At 40.0% G+C, this 16,283-nt stretch overlaps 1 protein-coding gene across 1 annotated transcript in view; it reads right to left on the bottom strand.

The window, feature by feature from the left end:
* Positions 1-2,235: 2,235 nt before the first annotated feature.
* Positions 2,236-16,283, bottom strand: part of KCP (kielin cysteine rich BMP regulator) — a 130,623-nt gene continuing 116,575 nt past the window's right edge. Inside the window, exons 46-54 of the mRNA XM_063448335.1 lie at positions 13,972-14,060; positions 8,707-8,809; positions 8,283-8,425; positions 7,647-7,819; positions 7,387-7,498; positions 6,156-6,257; positions 5,417-5,581; positions 4,330-4,627; positions 2,236-4,068 (exon numbers count right to left, since the gene is read on the bottom strand). Coding sequence (XP_063304405.1) covers positions 3,851-4,068; positions 4,330-4,627; positions 5,417-5,581; positions 6,156-6,257; positions 7,387-7,498; positions 7,647-7,819; positions 8,283-8,425; positions 8,707-8,809; positions 13,972-14,060 — 1,403 coding nt within the window. The 3' untranslated portion in view covers positions 2,236-3,850. The remainder of the gene's footprint in view (positions 4,069-4,329; positions 4,628-5,416; positions 5,582-6,155; positions 6,258-7,386; positions 7,499-7,646; positions 7,820-8,282; positions 8,426-8,706; positions 8,810-13,971; positions 14,061-16,283) is intronic.

A 16,283-nucleotide genomic window follows, 5' to 3' on the forward strand; every position in this document is an offset into this window, starting at 1 on the left:
CATATAATGTTATATAAGTCTAAACATTCAAGAAAGATATTTCACTTCATTTAGTTGTGTGTTCATAACTAAGGTTTTCCAACCCCTTTATTCCCCTATTCCTATGAAGAAAGACTAGAAAAACTTAATTTGTTCAGTCTATGATGTAGACCGAGCACACACGTTCATTCTTAATTATTAAATTTTAGGACCTGTGGTTTTAAAGGAACACTCCAAGCTCACTGTAGTTGTTATGGTGCTATGAATGTCCTGGATTCTCTTCATGGTAAGTAGTCAAACCATTTTAGAATTGTTTGACATCTTACCTGGAGTGTGCCAGTGCTGATTCCAGCCTCATCTCAGCAACTCGTAGAGCAAGAAGCTTCAGTTAGTTCTTCTGAGCTACAAGCTTACAAGCTGGAGTGCAGGGTTAACTCACTGGCATAATTTTGAAGAAGGATCTTGTGTGCTGAACTATTGCATAATACACTTAAATAAATCGGTCTTGAATCTTTTGTGCCCGGTCCTTACTTACAAAAAAATCAGTTGCATTAAAGGTTCCCAAGAGCATAGTGGCCTCCATAGTTCTTAAGTGGAAAAGGTTTGGAACCGCCAGGATTCTTGCTAGATCTGGCTGCCTGGCCAAACTGAGCACTCTGGGAGAAGGGCTTTGATATGAAATGTGAATGAGAACCTGATGGTTACTCCAGAGATGTGCAAAGATGTGGTGTTGAGAGAAACTTCCAGAATGACAACCATCACTGCAACATTCCACAGGCCTTTATGGCAGACTGGCCAGATGGAAACCTCTTCATATAGAAGTCAAAAAGCACCATAATGGATTATCAGACAGTGAAAATAAGATTCTCTGGTGTGATAAAACAAAGACTGAACTGTTTGATCTCAATTCAAAGCATCATGTCTAGAGTAAACAAAACACTGTTCAATAACTGCGCAATATCATACCAACAGTGAATCATGGCAGTAGTAGCATTATGCCTAGGGGCAGGGATTGAGAGACTGGTCATGGATAAAGGAAAGCTGAATACTGCAAAATACAGAGATATCTTTAATGAAAACCTGGTCGACAGCACTCAGGCCCTTAGACCTTCTAACCAGACAATGACCCTAAGAACCCAGCCAAAACAACACAGTTGTGGCTTAGGGACAACTCTGCTGAGTTGTCCATAAGTTGCCCAACTAGAGCCTGAGCTTGAACCCAATCGATCATCTCTGGAGATACCTGCAAAAAGCTGTCCACCAACAATCCTCATGGAACCTGACAGAGTTTGAGAAGATCTTCAGAGATGAATGGCAGAAACTAATTAAATTCAGGTGTGCAAATTTTGTTGCATCATACCCAAATATACTTGAGATTATAATAGCTGTCAAATGTGTCTGAATAGTCATTTCAATGTGGTATTTCATTTTTTTTTTGTTAATATAATATATTTATATTACAAGTGTAAAATAGTTGAACTAGTGTCAGAAATCAGTTTTTTGCTTTGTAATTATGGAATATTGAGTACAGATTGATGTGAAAAAATATATAAAATTTTGCAGCAAAATGCTGCAACATAAATAAATGTAAATGAAATGAAGGGTTCTGAATACTTTCTGAATGTGTTGTACAAGGCATTCAAGGCATGGTGGCTGTGTAAAAAGCATCTAATTGAACAATTAAACAACAATGCATCCTATAACATATACATTTCCTAGGCATTTGTATATCAATGTGAAGGTGGACATGTCATCCAGATATTTGTGAAATGCAGGTCTACTTTAATTACTTTAAACCTATACTTGTTTGGCATTTTTATTCCTGACATATGGTACAGATCAGATCACTCAATTTGTTTCTGCACTGGTAATGAAAAGTTTTACATAGACTTAAAACAATACCAAATAAGAATCAATCTTATAGATTAACATAGATTAGTCTTAATTGTCTGCACACGTAATAAAGAATTAAACCATTTTTATTATCAGGAAGGCATACATAATCAAGCAATAAATACAATCAGGCAGTGCCACAGATCTTGAATATAAATTCATAAAAAGTAGGTATATAAATATAGAAATCTATGTATAAAAAAAAAATCAGTGGTTTCACAAAGTTAGTGGAAGGTAGTGAGCAGCAAATTCCACGTCTTGCACCAACGGAGCCCCATGTGACCATCTTCTGGAGCATAATTAGTTGTGAATTGCTACATGTTAAAATCAGGCTTCTCTTTTTTTTTTTTAACAATAATTCAGTATACAAAATGACCACAAGAATGCACTGTTTATCTGCAGTCACTCAGCTAACTGTGCTACTAGTAAATTAAATTCAGCAGCAGAAAATGCATCGATTTTTCACTGATATAATCAATTACAGTACTTTTAGTTTCCCATATTCATCTATAGAGCTGTTCGTGGAGTAAAACAGTAACATCAACGGAAAGATCACAAAAGAAAAATTACCTGCACACTATCTCAAATCATTTCAATGGCCATTAAAGTGTAAGCTCACCTGCTACGTCAAGGCAAACCTACACCTTCGCTGACAATTCACCTTGCTGCTTTCAGCTCAAAAGCAACATTTTTAATGAGACAGCAAGGGATATTCTTATGAATACCTACACACTTCTTAACCCTTAATAGGGCACACATGGGGTGGCCCGCAGCACTGTAATATATTAATACAGAAGCATATACAAACAGACAAAATTAAGTCCTGCACTATAACTCCCCTTAAGGAAGGGGCTTAATATCTCTGTCCTTATTCAGAGACGTGCAAGATCTAAAACTGTCTCTCACCATGTGTATTCTGTGTAAGTGTATTCTAAGTGGTAATAGAACACCTGTTTAATTATAGACGATAATGGAACCTGGAAACAGGGGTACTTGTTGTAATATTGATATCAATGATTGTTGCTTGAACAAAAAAAAATCCTACACTAGTTGAAGCTGCTTGGAAACACGGTTTTAAAAAAAATATGTCGTTTTTGTTTTCTCGCAATTCATCCCGCATGCTTAAGTTCAAATTAATATCTTCATTTATTTGTACTTCTTTTTGGAAATAATGAATATGCAGTATATTGTGTAATCAGAGAGAACTGCATGGGTAAGCACTACAGTCATAAGCAATATTACCTATACAGTAACAACAGTGCTTAAATAGGGACAGATTCATTGAGAATATATTTTGTTTTCCTCAGCAACAAGATTACTGTTACCCAACTCAATGATTTAGGTTTGGTCAAGCTCAGAAAGTTGAAAGGATGCATTATCCTTGTAGGAAAAGTCAGCCATAAACATAATGTTTAAACAGTTGGTGCAATAATCAACTAGACTACCTCACTTGCTACAATAGAAAAAAAATTGTGTTTTTCCACTAACATAACTTGAGATTGCAGATTAAAATATTGTAAACATAAAGAACAGCGATGAGACCTACAAACATTTTGTTATAAATAAGGAAGGTATGTTCATGTACTTTCTATGTTTTGAACTAGTGACAGATATTGCAGTTTGCCTCCGGTTTCCGTAATTATTAATGTCTCTGGTTCACATGGGAAAATGCAAGGCATACTGCTGTGCACTTGGCTTGCACTTCAGGGATGAACACCACTCGAAAAGTTCTCAAATGCGTAAAGAGTGGTGGACCTAAAACCAAGTTTAATTCGATCAGGCTCAAAGAAAGATTGGCAATAGATTTGTAAGAATGTGTTAAAATGTGCACAACTGGGATTGAGAATAAGATATCTGACAAGCCATATATACCCTTGATGTTTGCCAGACTATGGATAAATATCTTACTGGCGGTGGTAGGGAATGCACACATTCACCCTAAACAGCCAACATCTTTTTGTCCTTTGGGTACTTGAACTCACAGGTTCCCATGGATAATCTTGGGACAGGACTCAGGAGGAACGCAGTGAGACTCATGTTCCACCAGCCCGGCAGGACATTGGCAGCCTGGAACACATGGCTTGAAGCAGTGGGATTCCAGGATTCCAAGTGGTACATCCTTATTAAAACAGGTCTTGGGACAAGGGGGACCACATTCATCGAATACATAACCTCTGTCATGTGGGCAGCCAACAGCTGTGGAGAGAAATTAATGCATGTTTATGATGGTTCTAGTTTAACTCCTCCTCTATCACAGGGATCATCATTAACAGAGTCATTTACTAAACTGAGATTTGGCTAGGTATCTCTGGCATAGTTGTGGAAACATTATTTTTTTACAAAGTTATTTTCTAATAAGTACACATTTTTTTAAAATTATGTAACCTTCCAATTTACTAGCAATATGCATATTTTTGGAATAGGAATGATATATGAAAACATATACAAAATAAATACCACATAATGCTGGGGATCTCCACTGCAGGATAACACCAGCCTCCCTGCACTCCGACGCGTAGGCCTCTAGAGCATCACACAAACACTCATCTCCTGCTCCACAGGCACACAGGTCGTAAACACAAGAAGCAAAGAACAGCTCTGGTGGAACTACTCGATGACATGGCTCAAATACACTGGATTTCAGCAGCTTGCAACGTCCATTGGCTTCTTTTCTGGCACGATACCCAGCCTGCTTACAAGGGTCCACATCCTGCCCATCCCAACACGCACTGACAGAGTCATTATCACTCTGTACCTGTGTGATGAAAGGGAATACACTGCAATTATTAAAAGGTTTTGCACACATATACTCTAGATGATACCAATTTTAAAGTGCAAATAAAAAGGAGGTACATCTCTGTAATGCAGAAATATATACAACAATGGGTAATCGTGGGTAGAAGTGAAGAGTGGAAAATGGAGTGATCACTCTAAATCTTATTTTAATAACAAGTTATCATGTGATGCTGCTACAGTCCATAGTTTTTTGAGCATCATGGCCAATGAGGTACCTCTCTGACTTTCTCAAGTCTTAGTTCTGTCATAAGAACGGCTTTCATTATTGCACCAAGAAGAAGTTTGAGAGCATATTTAATTATTGCATCAAGAGGAGGTTTAAGATGAGAAACCTAACCTGCTTTTGAATCAGAGTAATTCATTAGGGAGTAACCGTTACAATCCGTTGTCCTCCAGCGTACATATAAAATGAAAACACCAGGGCTATACAGTGGCCTAATTCAACGAGTTGAAATTCTTTGAATGTACATCACAGAGCATATTACACAAGTAATATAGTGCTACTAGCATTATAAGGCACTAATATTGTTTTCGGATTGTCACTGCTTGAGGTCAGCTGTTCTCCTCCAGTTCACTTTCACAGGTCCCAGGAAAATGATGACAGTTCTCAAGCCGTTTATAGTATGCAATCCTATGTATAACATGTTGGTACATACTGTTTATAAAGGACAACAGTAACTATAGCTTTTATGTGGATCATATATTGAGATGGAACCACAATTTATTAGTAACCATGATAAAACCTCACCCTCCAGCTGTTGCCAAAGGCTGCCTCTGAAAGCAGGATCTGTCCTCTCCGGTCTCGCAGGTCATCCTGTGGATAATTGTTGAAATTTCCACACAGACCACACAGGTGATCTCGGTATGTTCCAGGGACACTGACCTCCAAATGGGATCGCCCATTCCACTGAACCTAAAATATGTGAGCATTATAGAACATAAAATGAACAGATCAGGCAGTCACATTTTATCCTGCTGAACATTGAGGTCTTAGATGACTCGACATTTTTTACACATTAATATTTAACTATTAATGCCAAAACTGTAATTGTATTATTCAAATCAGCCCAGATATCAGCCACTTTACCTACTCACATCACAAAAAGCACTGTGGTAGAGGAAGGAATATATTAAATAATACAACCCTCCTTATATCTATACCATCTTCCCACTTGCTGCTCTGCCTGACCTCCCTTTGTATTGCTGAGCATTTGCACCTAACATCCTGCTAACATCTGTTTTTACAAAACATTAGTTCTAACATATCCCCTGTTTCTACACAAACACCTGTCTTCACGTATACACTGAATCCATTTAAACATCTATTTCCACTTATAACATGATTATTCACTCCTCATGTATTCAGTCCCTGCACCGGAGCCTCTCACCTCATGTATTTTGGGTTTCTACCTTGGTATTACTCTTCCTGTATATCTTGCCTGTATCTCTCCTACCTGACCATATATGTACTGTTTTTCCAGGAATACCTTTACACCGATGTTACTGTTCAAAAGGATGGTGTTTGTTTTCCTCTCTATGTAAATATAAGGTTCCTTCAGGTAAGGCAGCTCTACTGACTGATAGTCCACCTGCGGACAGGAAAACGAGTGATATAAGCAGAAACAGCATTCATGTTATATGGATAAATACTAACATAGGGTATAATGAAAGGCATTGTAGAGACATACAGGGTTTTTCACAAAGTGAGAATTCAAAATGTAAGGCCAAAGTAGCTGAAATGGAATCATATCTGACTTAGAGAATTTTTCAAGTTTGGCAATTTTAACCTTGAATTTGAAATTCACTTTCAATTCACTTTGAATTTTCACTTTGGTGAATAACCCGGCCATTGAATGGAACACAGGTGAGTTAATTCATTAAACAATGAGTTGTATTGAATTGAAAACTGAGCTCCACAAATCAGACCAGGCTGGGACTATGGCTGATGTACAGATGTTTTTCTCTTTGCCCTTTATTCCATTTCAGTTTTTATTTGGCTTCACTTCATTGATTAGTGAATACATCCTTTTGGTCTTAATTTTGATTGTTAATATACAGAAGGGGAAATTTTAGCTTGCAACATTTTTTTTTTAATTCTTCACAAATGCTTTATTTTTACCATTTCATAAATCTGCTAATTTGATTTTATATCATAAATACCATATTGAGATATATATTTTATAATATATACTTTAACTTATAACATTCTCTGCATAAAAAAAATGTTCATTCTCTAACAGGGGTTCTCAAGTACCCTCTACCAGTCCAGGATTTAGGGATTACCCTGTTGTGTCTAAAGTGTTTTATTCTCAGTTTTCTAAAAACACCTTACACACAAATAGGTCATCCCTAAATCCTGGACTGGTAGGGGTTACTTGAGGACTGGGTTGGGAACCACTGCTCTATAAGTATGTAAATATACAACTATAAAAAAATCTTTAAACTCTTTTTGTACAACTCGAGAGAATATGTGTATTTGGGATGTATATTTTCAGCTAATGTGTAATGAATCTGCCAATAAATATATTTACCAATCATAGAGTGAAGGGTTTTACGGCAGTTTGAACTGGGTGTTTATTGTTGAAGTAAAAAGCTATAAATTTAGGGACCTCTGCACATGCTGATACCAGAACCCTTGATATCAGTAAGTATGTTGGCTTTGAGGAAAATTAGATTAAATTTGTTATACTAACATGGACTGTTCTCCTTTGTGCTTACCATCACAACCCAATCCTGTAAGAGATGCACCACAGCATCCCCAATCAGTACAGTTACTTCCTTGGTCCAGGATACACCACGCTGGCCACGGTCATCGTTTGTCACATGGATGCTACAAAGGAATAGGAGAGTGTGAAAAAAATTGTCCCTTGAATTTTTCTATGATTCATCTAAAAATGTATAATTACAGAACAAGTTATTCATTAAGTTTTGAAATATTAGAATAGATAATGCCATAACATCTAAAAACTAAAGCTCACCTGAAGTCCCCTCCTTCACAATCCTCACTCAGAACATATGTGCAGCTGCCTTGGAAGTGGTACATTTTGCCATCAAATGTCCTGTAGTGAGGGTCTCCGAATGCAATGCAAGTGGCTGGTCGAGGAATGCAGTGTGGGCAGCACATTCCAGGGATAAGAGCTGGAGTTTCATCCTGAAGAGGGAAGACTAGAATCATGCATAGTCTAACCATCAGTGGAAAACATATAACAGACACCCTTTATCTGCATCTGTGAAAACAAGCTGTATATATCACTAAGTGTGGTGGAGAGTTAGACAATGTTTTTTCAATAAGCATTTTCATAGAGTAAGATCAGTTACTTGGAGGACCAACCCAAATACGTTATTTTGTAGCTGTCGTGGACTTTAAAGAGATCTGGTAAAATGAGTTAGTCAAGAAAAAGGGCTAGGAGAGCTAGGAGAAACAATACCTTAAAAGTACAAGTGGGAAGCACGAAGAGACAGAAATCTAAAAATGTACCTACAATGGCAAAAATACTTGCCCAAGCCATTCCATAAGCTTTGAGAATCAGATAGATATCTATATAACTATGGATAATCTGTGTTGGAATAGACAAACGCTAGAAAAATCTTTTTTATTTAGTTGTAGTACTCACAGCTGTGCAGGACACTTGGGGACACCGCTCACTATGACAGTGCACCTCCCCCGATACACAGGTGCAGGCCGTGCACTCATCCACCTGCCAATGCTCATTGGAGAGAAACCTCCGGCCTTGGTACCAGCAGGAGACAGCAGGAGCTGCGGGAAAGATAGAAATCATTCAATAACCTTGTTCCCCAGAGACCCAGCTGGTGCTTGCAGGCCTAGATCAAAACCTATACACAACCCAAAGTCGATGATAAAGTCAAATGATTCCTACTATTCACTAACCAAATACATTGTTACAATAGACAGAACATTGTAGTTTGCAATTCCTTGGTATCACATAGATTCTTCTTTAGCAACAAAAAAACAATAAATCATTTATTTTGTATTATTTCAAAAAATGTTTCTGTCTTCTTTTGTTGCATGTGACTTACCCTGACAGACATGGCAACATGTACCGGGTGTCTTGACCTTTTGCTCCCCCTGCTGACACTGCAAGGGAGGACACTCCTCTATTTGACACTCAACGTGCCCCAGCTGTAAGATACAGAAAATGGTCATAAAAAACAGAAGAAATATTATAATGATATAAAGTGCTGTACGCAGAAAAGCATGAGAGCAATTTGCATCTGGATGTAATGAATGTTTAAAGTGCAAGGCCCAATTTGTGGTATAGGTGGCACTGTAGAGCAGTGGTTCCCAATCCAATCCTTAAAGGGACACTCCAGGCACCCAGACCACTTCTGCCCATTGGAGTGGTCTGGGTGCCAACTCCCACTACCCTTAACCCTGCAACTGTAGTTATTGCAGTTTTTTTTATAAACTGCAATAATTACCTTGCAGGGTTAACTCCACCTCTAGTGGCTGTCTACTAGACAGCCACTAGAGGGCACTTCCTACTCTATAGCACAGAAAACCTGTGCTAGAGTGTCGCTGGACATCCTCACGCTGTGTGAGGACCTCCAGCGTCGCTCAATTCCCCATAGGAAAGCATTGAAAGCATTTTCAAAGCTTTTCTTATGGTGAGCTCTAATGCGCATGCGCGGCATTGCCGCGCATGCGCATTAGGTCTCCCCGGCCGGTGGGCGGGATCAGACTCGCCCACCAGCCGACGTAATGACTGGGAGGAGCGAGCAGAAACCACCGCCGAGGGACATCGGCGGGGTCTCAGGTAAGTGACCTGAAGGGGTTTTCACCCCTTTAAACGGACACTCCAGAGCCCAAAAACTAAATACAAAAAAATATTTGCTTTCTAGTAGATGTAAAATCAATGTCTGGTAGATTTATACCTAAAACAGCTTGGTAAAACAGCTGCAGATCCATTCTCTAAGATAACTAAGATCTCTAAGAGAGCTAAGAGAGTGGCAATGTGAATGAAGACCCGGGACTGGCACAGCTTGAAATAAGGTAAGTTATCCCGGCCCAAGCCTAAAGACCCATGCAACAGTGGTGAACCTACGGCAAAGAAATACCACCACACTGCGGATGAGATCCTGAGCAGCGTGCAAAATGGCGGCAAATGTATTCAACATAAATGGCGTCGAAAAAAGCGTGTACCTCACCCGTACAAAACAACCCCTCGAAAGAGACTGCAGAACCCAAGCAAGGGCCCGCTCCAGGCACCCGCGCCCATAGAGAAGCCTGACAGCAACGCAGACCAGCCGCATAGCTTGTGGGCTCTAGGGAAAAAGTGCTAAAGCAGCCTCTACAACACCAGTTTTATGCCTGAATTTCTACTATTGACCTCTCCAGGAAACAGAGGGAGATCACAACAGTCGAGATCGGTGGCTGTTATTGGGAGCAGATGTGAGGCCTACTCACAGTACCTGCAGGGGAGGTGGCAGACCCCTCAGCATGTTGCTGTATACTACGCCTGCAGTCTCTTCTTCCATCTCTGCCCCCCCTGCCGGTGGGGATTATCCCGGCACACTCTACTTGTGCCTCGGTGACGGATTGCCAGCAATATGCCCTCCACCGCAATCAGCCTGCATAGACCAACAATGGCACCTTCAATGGCACACTAGCAATGGCGGACGCCACGTGTGACATTGATCTTCAAGGAGTGCTGGCCAGAGCTCTCTCAAGACTGGATAGCATTTTTGAAGCATTCTGGCAGAAGCTACATCTCAGATACCGCACATCGCCCCACAAAACCTACTAACCCGCTCACCTGGGAAATCTACTCGTCGTCCTCGGGCTCAACCTGTGGCTACCGACTCACGGAAACTGCGCCTCAGACGGAGAATGCAGAACTCGAGACGGGCTGTGACCAGGCCTGCTCCGGGGTTACAGGGTGCAAGCCCTAAGATTCTTAAGCGGGCAGCAGACAGAAGAGGCTGCACAGTTTTCCTGACTTCACACCCACAGCTTTCAAACTACCGGACCGACAAACCCACGCTGCCTTATGGGACACTATCTTGCATGTCGCAGGTATTGGCGGACTTTGGCCTAAACATGGCCTTGCTTGTCTAGCCTAGCTGCTCGATTTTCTAGTGTGCTTGATACATGTATGTTTTTTACTTCCTGGCAGAGAACACAGTGGGCTATTTACTACTGAGCATTGTGGTCATCATTCACCTATGGGGTCCTGTGGGGTGGGATACTGGCTGGTCAGCAGTAATCCAGCCTGTAAACATTATGTTCCTATCTCTCCAACATGTTACATACATGTCTAGAATGTTTTAGCTTGATTCATAGCATTGTTTTGTCTGCATCTTAGACATTTTGCTGCAGCTTGTTTATTCTTCCATAATGTACACATAAAGCAAAATCTCCTATGTGCAAATTACTCTGGAGAAAAAACAAAAACAAAAAAAAAACAATACAGCATTTAAACAGGTCAAACTAATAACCCAAATCCCGGTTAGCTACACTGATAGTGCAGACTAGGGCTGGCCCTTCCTGCACTACCTACTCAAACCAAAATAGCAAGCTGCAGTACCATGTTGAGATGCAAAGGACGTATAATATGAATACTAGCATGTTGTAGCCTCTCACTCCGCATGCGTATTTGACCACTTGGCGGTACCCAACAGTTATGTTAAGCCTGTTCCTACTAACCAGTTAATATTTCAAAATGTGCAAGCACTGGTGCCATCGCTAAACCTGTTTGACTCTGCTTGTTAATGATATTCTAAAGGATTTAGACATCCCTCACTAGGATGGTGTATCATCTTAGTTTAACTCCTTCTTTGTTTCAGCATGTGTATCATCTACCTACTTAACTTCTCATACATTGTTAAGCCATATTACTAACCATTTAAACGTCAATGTCAGAGCCAGTTACATCTAAAACATCTAGAACCTAGACAAACCAGCCTAGAATGACACTCGACTGTTTAAACTTTGTACATCACAATTATGCCATATCCTGTATTACCTACGTTCCTATCTTGTAAAAAAATAAAAAAAAATAAAGTGCAGTACCTCTTGACTACCTGTGCCAAATGTATAACATGATATGTAGTATTGAACAAGTCACTGTATACAACTGTATTTAACCCTGCACTCAAAAAGAAAGAATTAAAAAAAAAAATTCATCCTAAATGATAAAAAAACAACTGCTTTTTTCCCCACTCTTGACACTTATTTCAGTATGTACTAACAGGCACAGAGATAAGAATGATGTGCTCTGCATGTTTTTTTTATCATGGAAGTGCTTTTCTAAGCGTCTCTCCAGTGTGAATTCAGCCTAAAGAAAAGCAATGCTTGCAAGTGTAATTAGGGAGGATGGGGCAGGCTATGTGTGAGTGCAGCAACACCAAGAGAGGAGAGAAACAGACAGAATTATTTACTGCAGCAGCCAGAGTGATTTAGGCAGTCTGAGAATGGAGAGAGAGAACACAAAGCAAAGAAAGTTTTGGGGACTGTTAGGGGAAGCAAGTCTGTGCTTCCCAACACGTATGCAGGAGAGGTGTGTCTTGCAGTAAGCAGAACACGTACTGGAAGCTGGTGATTGATGCTTTTAGCTGGACACATTGTTTCAAATATTTTTATTGAGTTTTTCAAATATATATATATACTTATAATGTAACAACAATAATAGCTGGAGACATAGGAAATAGAAATAAATTAAAATATGTACTTTAAATTATATTAAGAGCCGAAACACCTCATTATATAACATGGGTCAAGACAGATGGTTAGAAAACTGCAGATGTATATCTGTTATGACAGGTACACTTTAAAATCTCTCTTTACTGAATAACCCTGTATTTTGTTTTGTTTTCAATTTGCTAGACTGCACAATCCAAAATTCTAATTTATTGCTATTTATCAGATGTTAACCTTCAGATTTTCCTCTATAGATCTTTAGGAATACATCATACATCAGACTGCATACATTTGTATTTATGTGAGAATCTTTTTGTTAGACCATTGACATTGCTCTACTCATATTTATGCATTAAACTTATGTTAGACTGCAATCCTTTCACTCTTCAATAATGGTATCAAAAGTCACTTTTTTACATATCTTTCGGTATAAACTCAACTGGACTGCAGACATTCCTGTACACATCTTTAGCCATTCTTCTTGTGATGTGACTAATTAATTTTAGACATTAACATTATGTTGCATGGCATCCCTCTACATATGTTTGGGCATTAATCTATCACCATTCCTCTAACATATGGAAAGTATTCAAATACATGTAGACTACTGACCTCTATGCATCTTTAGGTGTGGTCGATTTAACCACGGCCACAGAGGGGTTGGCTCATCCAAATATGCTTTTACTTCTGTGTATGCTCTCAACAACCCAGACAAGTTTATTTGGGATGCACTTCAAGCCCATCTTAGTCTTTTTTACCCCTCACATAAGTTAATGGTTGGGGGTGATTTTAATGCTGTCTTCTCCACAGGGAAGGACCACAGTGGGTCATCTAGTGACAAGTTACATAGCATGCATGGGACACAGTTGGATGACTTTCTAATATATTTTGCTGCACAAACGGCATTACTATCAGAAAAAAAACGACACTTTTTACTCACACCCACACAAATCATATTCACGTATCAACTATTTCCTGGTTTCCACCTCTGTTGGTCCTCAAGTTACTTCTAATTGACTTCCCAGGGTCAGATCCAGGGCCGTCTTTCCGCATGGGCACACTGGGCAGTTGCAAGCATGGGGGCCCCACCGTGCTGCCCAGCGTTCCCGGACGACAGTGTTCCCGGCCGATCCTTTGATCTCCTCTGCCAGCCCATGGAGAGACTGCCCTGTTTCCTTCCCATGGGCCCTTTCGGGCCGGTGGGGAGATCAAAGATCTCCTTCACCAGTCCAAAGGCCATAAACTCACTCCCACTCCTGACATTTATGTAAGGTTAGACACCCACAAAAAGGCCCTTCAAACACATTTGCTCATGGATTGTCACAAAGTCTAACCCCAACATGTAAAGTCTGAGTAGCAGTAATAAGATAGGACTAGAAAAAACGTATTACCAGGTCTTAGAGTAATAAACAAAGAAAACAAAGTTAAAAACAGAGAGATAGCGAAATTGAGAACAAGCCAAGGTCATGTACACAGTAAATAAATAAGACAGGTAAACAGGAAAGGTAAAGGTTACAGAGAAACTGAAAGTCAAGAGCAAAGCCAAGGTCAATACCAGAAATAATACTATGAATCAAGGATCACACGACAATCACACGACAACGCAAAATGTGTTTATATGTGTAAATAGAACATGCAGGACTCACAGTACAAGTGCAGGTCACACAAGGATCTTGTCTGTCTGTCCAGGTCTCTCCATCAGGAACCCGCCTTCCTTCAACTTCAACCACACATTCTACAAAATCAACAAGAATAGTAAGTCTGTTTTTTGCTCCCTTTTTTAAAGGAACACTCTCATATTATAAATACATATACTTATTTTTAATATTAGTTTTCTTTCTAATAACTTAGATTACTGGGCCTTCCTTGTTAAAAAAACAAATAGCCATTGAAGCGGCACTGTCATGGCCGCATCAGTTTTGTTTTGTTTTTTTAACCCCCTTCCCGACTGCAATACATTTTATTGTCCTCCTAGACACCCCCAAATGCCCATTTTACTTTTTTAATAACCTAATTTTATGCCCGGACCTGGGTGCCGCCATCTTTCTGTGGGCAGATGAAGGCCCCGTGTGATACCTCATCTGCCCATACTAGATAGTGCTATGAAATTCCAGTGCATGCCCAGTTAAATACTTGGGTATTCGTTAATTCATTCATTCGTCAGAAGGAGAAATTTCAAACGAACAAACTAAAACCTTTTCGTTTGTTCGTTTAGTTTATTACAAAGAGGGAGCTACTGGCTCGCGGCTCCTTCCTTGTAATTTGTGAATGAAAATAGAAGTGGTGGGGAGCAATGCTCCCCGCCACTTCCTAACTCCACTCATCCCCCCCCCATCATTCTATGAGGGTCAATATGACCCCTATATTAGCATAAGGAAGATTGAAATCTCCTGAATGCCCCTACTCGCTATGCCGTGAGTAGGGGCATGTCAACTAAACAGTGAGCCTTGCCTTATTGGTAACTTGCAAAGCTCACTGTTTAAAGCTTAAACTAACCAATCAGAGCTCTCTGTTTTAAATTGCAGGGCGTGGGAAGGCTTTATAAGCCATTTCCCGTCCTGTGGAGCTCAGTCTGCCCTCACTGGATGGATTATTTTTTTTTGCGTCCGGTTTTTCTTTTTTCAGCGTGTGTTTATTTTTTTGCGCTCAGGTTTTTTTTAATTTACAGAGTTTGATGGGAATTGTGTCTTTTTATTTGGCTTTTTTGGGGCCTGAAAAAATGAGGTTTAAGAACAAAGAAGTATTCATTTTTTTATTTACAGGCATTTAGTTTTTTGTTTGCCCCTCACTATTTTAAGGGTGCAGGGGTAGGTAAGGTTTATTTTATTGGGGAGTGAGGGTGACTAGGGGACCCCTACTCACCAGTGTGGGCGGGGGGGTATTTTGTTACTTTTGGCCCCCACCCACCGCTCATGGGTGGGTGGGGGCCAGAAGGGGGGGGGCAATAAGTCCCCTCCTTTTTGTTACTTGTGGCCCTCATCCGTCGCTCATCGGTGGGTGCCAGGGGGAAGACAATAGGTCCCCCTTCCTTTTGTTACTTTTGGCCCCCACCTGAATAGCCTCAATCCACGTGGCATGGGGGTCTTTTATTTTTATATTTTTTTTATAACAGTGAGCAGCCACTGGTTGCTCTTTGTATAGTAGACATGCCCCTACTCACAATAAAGCGAGTAGGGGCAGAAGAGAGATTTTAATCTCCTTTAATCACTAATCTTTACTTAGTATTAGTAAATTTGGCTGAAGGGAGCTATTTACTAAGTGGCACAAATAGGATCTGAGTTTTATTCGTTCTAATGAAATTACAATCCGAACAGAAAGTACAGAAGGTCGTCCTAACATGAATGGACAAACTGTTCTCATTCTGTTAGGACGAAATTCGTTAGTTTCGCCGGCATCCTGTCTAAATGACAGGACATTTGGGAATAGTGAAAGGAGGCACCGCATTTTTAAAGAAAATTAGATCAGTTAGGAAGAAATTAGTACAGATCCTGGAGAAGAGAAGAGGAAGAGATTTGGGAAAGGTAAGTTCGGCATGACAGTGCCGCTTTAAACTTACCTACAATCCAGGACACAGACAGTCAATCTGGCAACTCAGCTGTCAGTATTGGTCATCTCTGGTGCAATCACATGATTCTCATAAAGAAGTATTGCTGACTGGCATCTTATGTGAAGCAATTGCCATGCTCTGTCAATTCAGTGGTTTTCATAGAGAACCAACAAATCAAATGGTTCTATGCATTCATCATCAGCATGTGATGATGCTAAACATGAAGACCTTTGAAAATTGAAGGTCTTAAGGATGAAGTGCTTCTAGTAGCAGTTTGTGTGACAACCACAAGTGGCACCACTGGCTTTGGTGCTTAGATTTTCCCTTTATTAACCTACTTTTGCCCTTTCAGCATGTGTGAATACAATGAGAAAGGAAAAAAAACAAAAAGTTATGAAAGAACACATATAG

Source organism: Pelobates fuscus, chromosome 3 (assembly GCF_036172605.1).
Source record: "Pelobates fuscus isolate aPelFus1 chromosome 3, aPelFus1.pri, whole genome shotgun sequence".
NCBI lineage: Eukaryota > Metazoa > Chordata > Amphibia > Anura > Pelobatidae > Pelobates > Pelobates fuscus.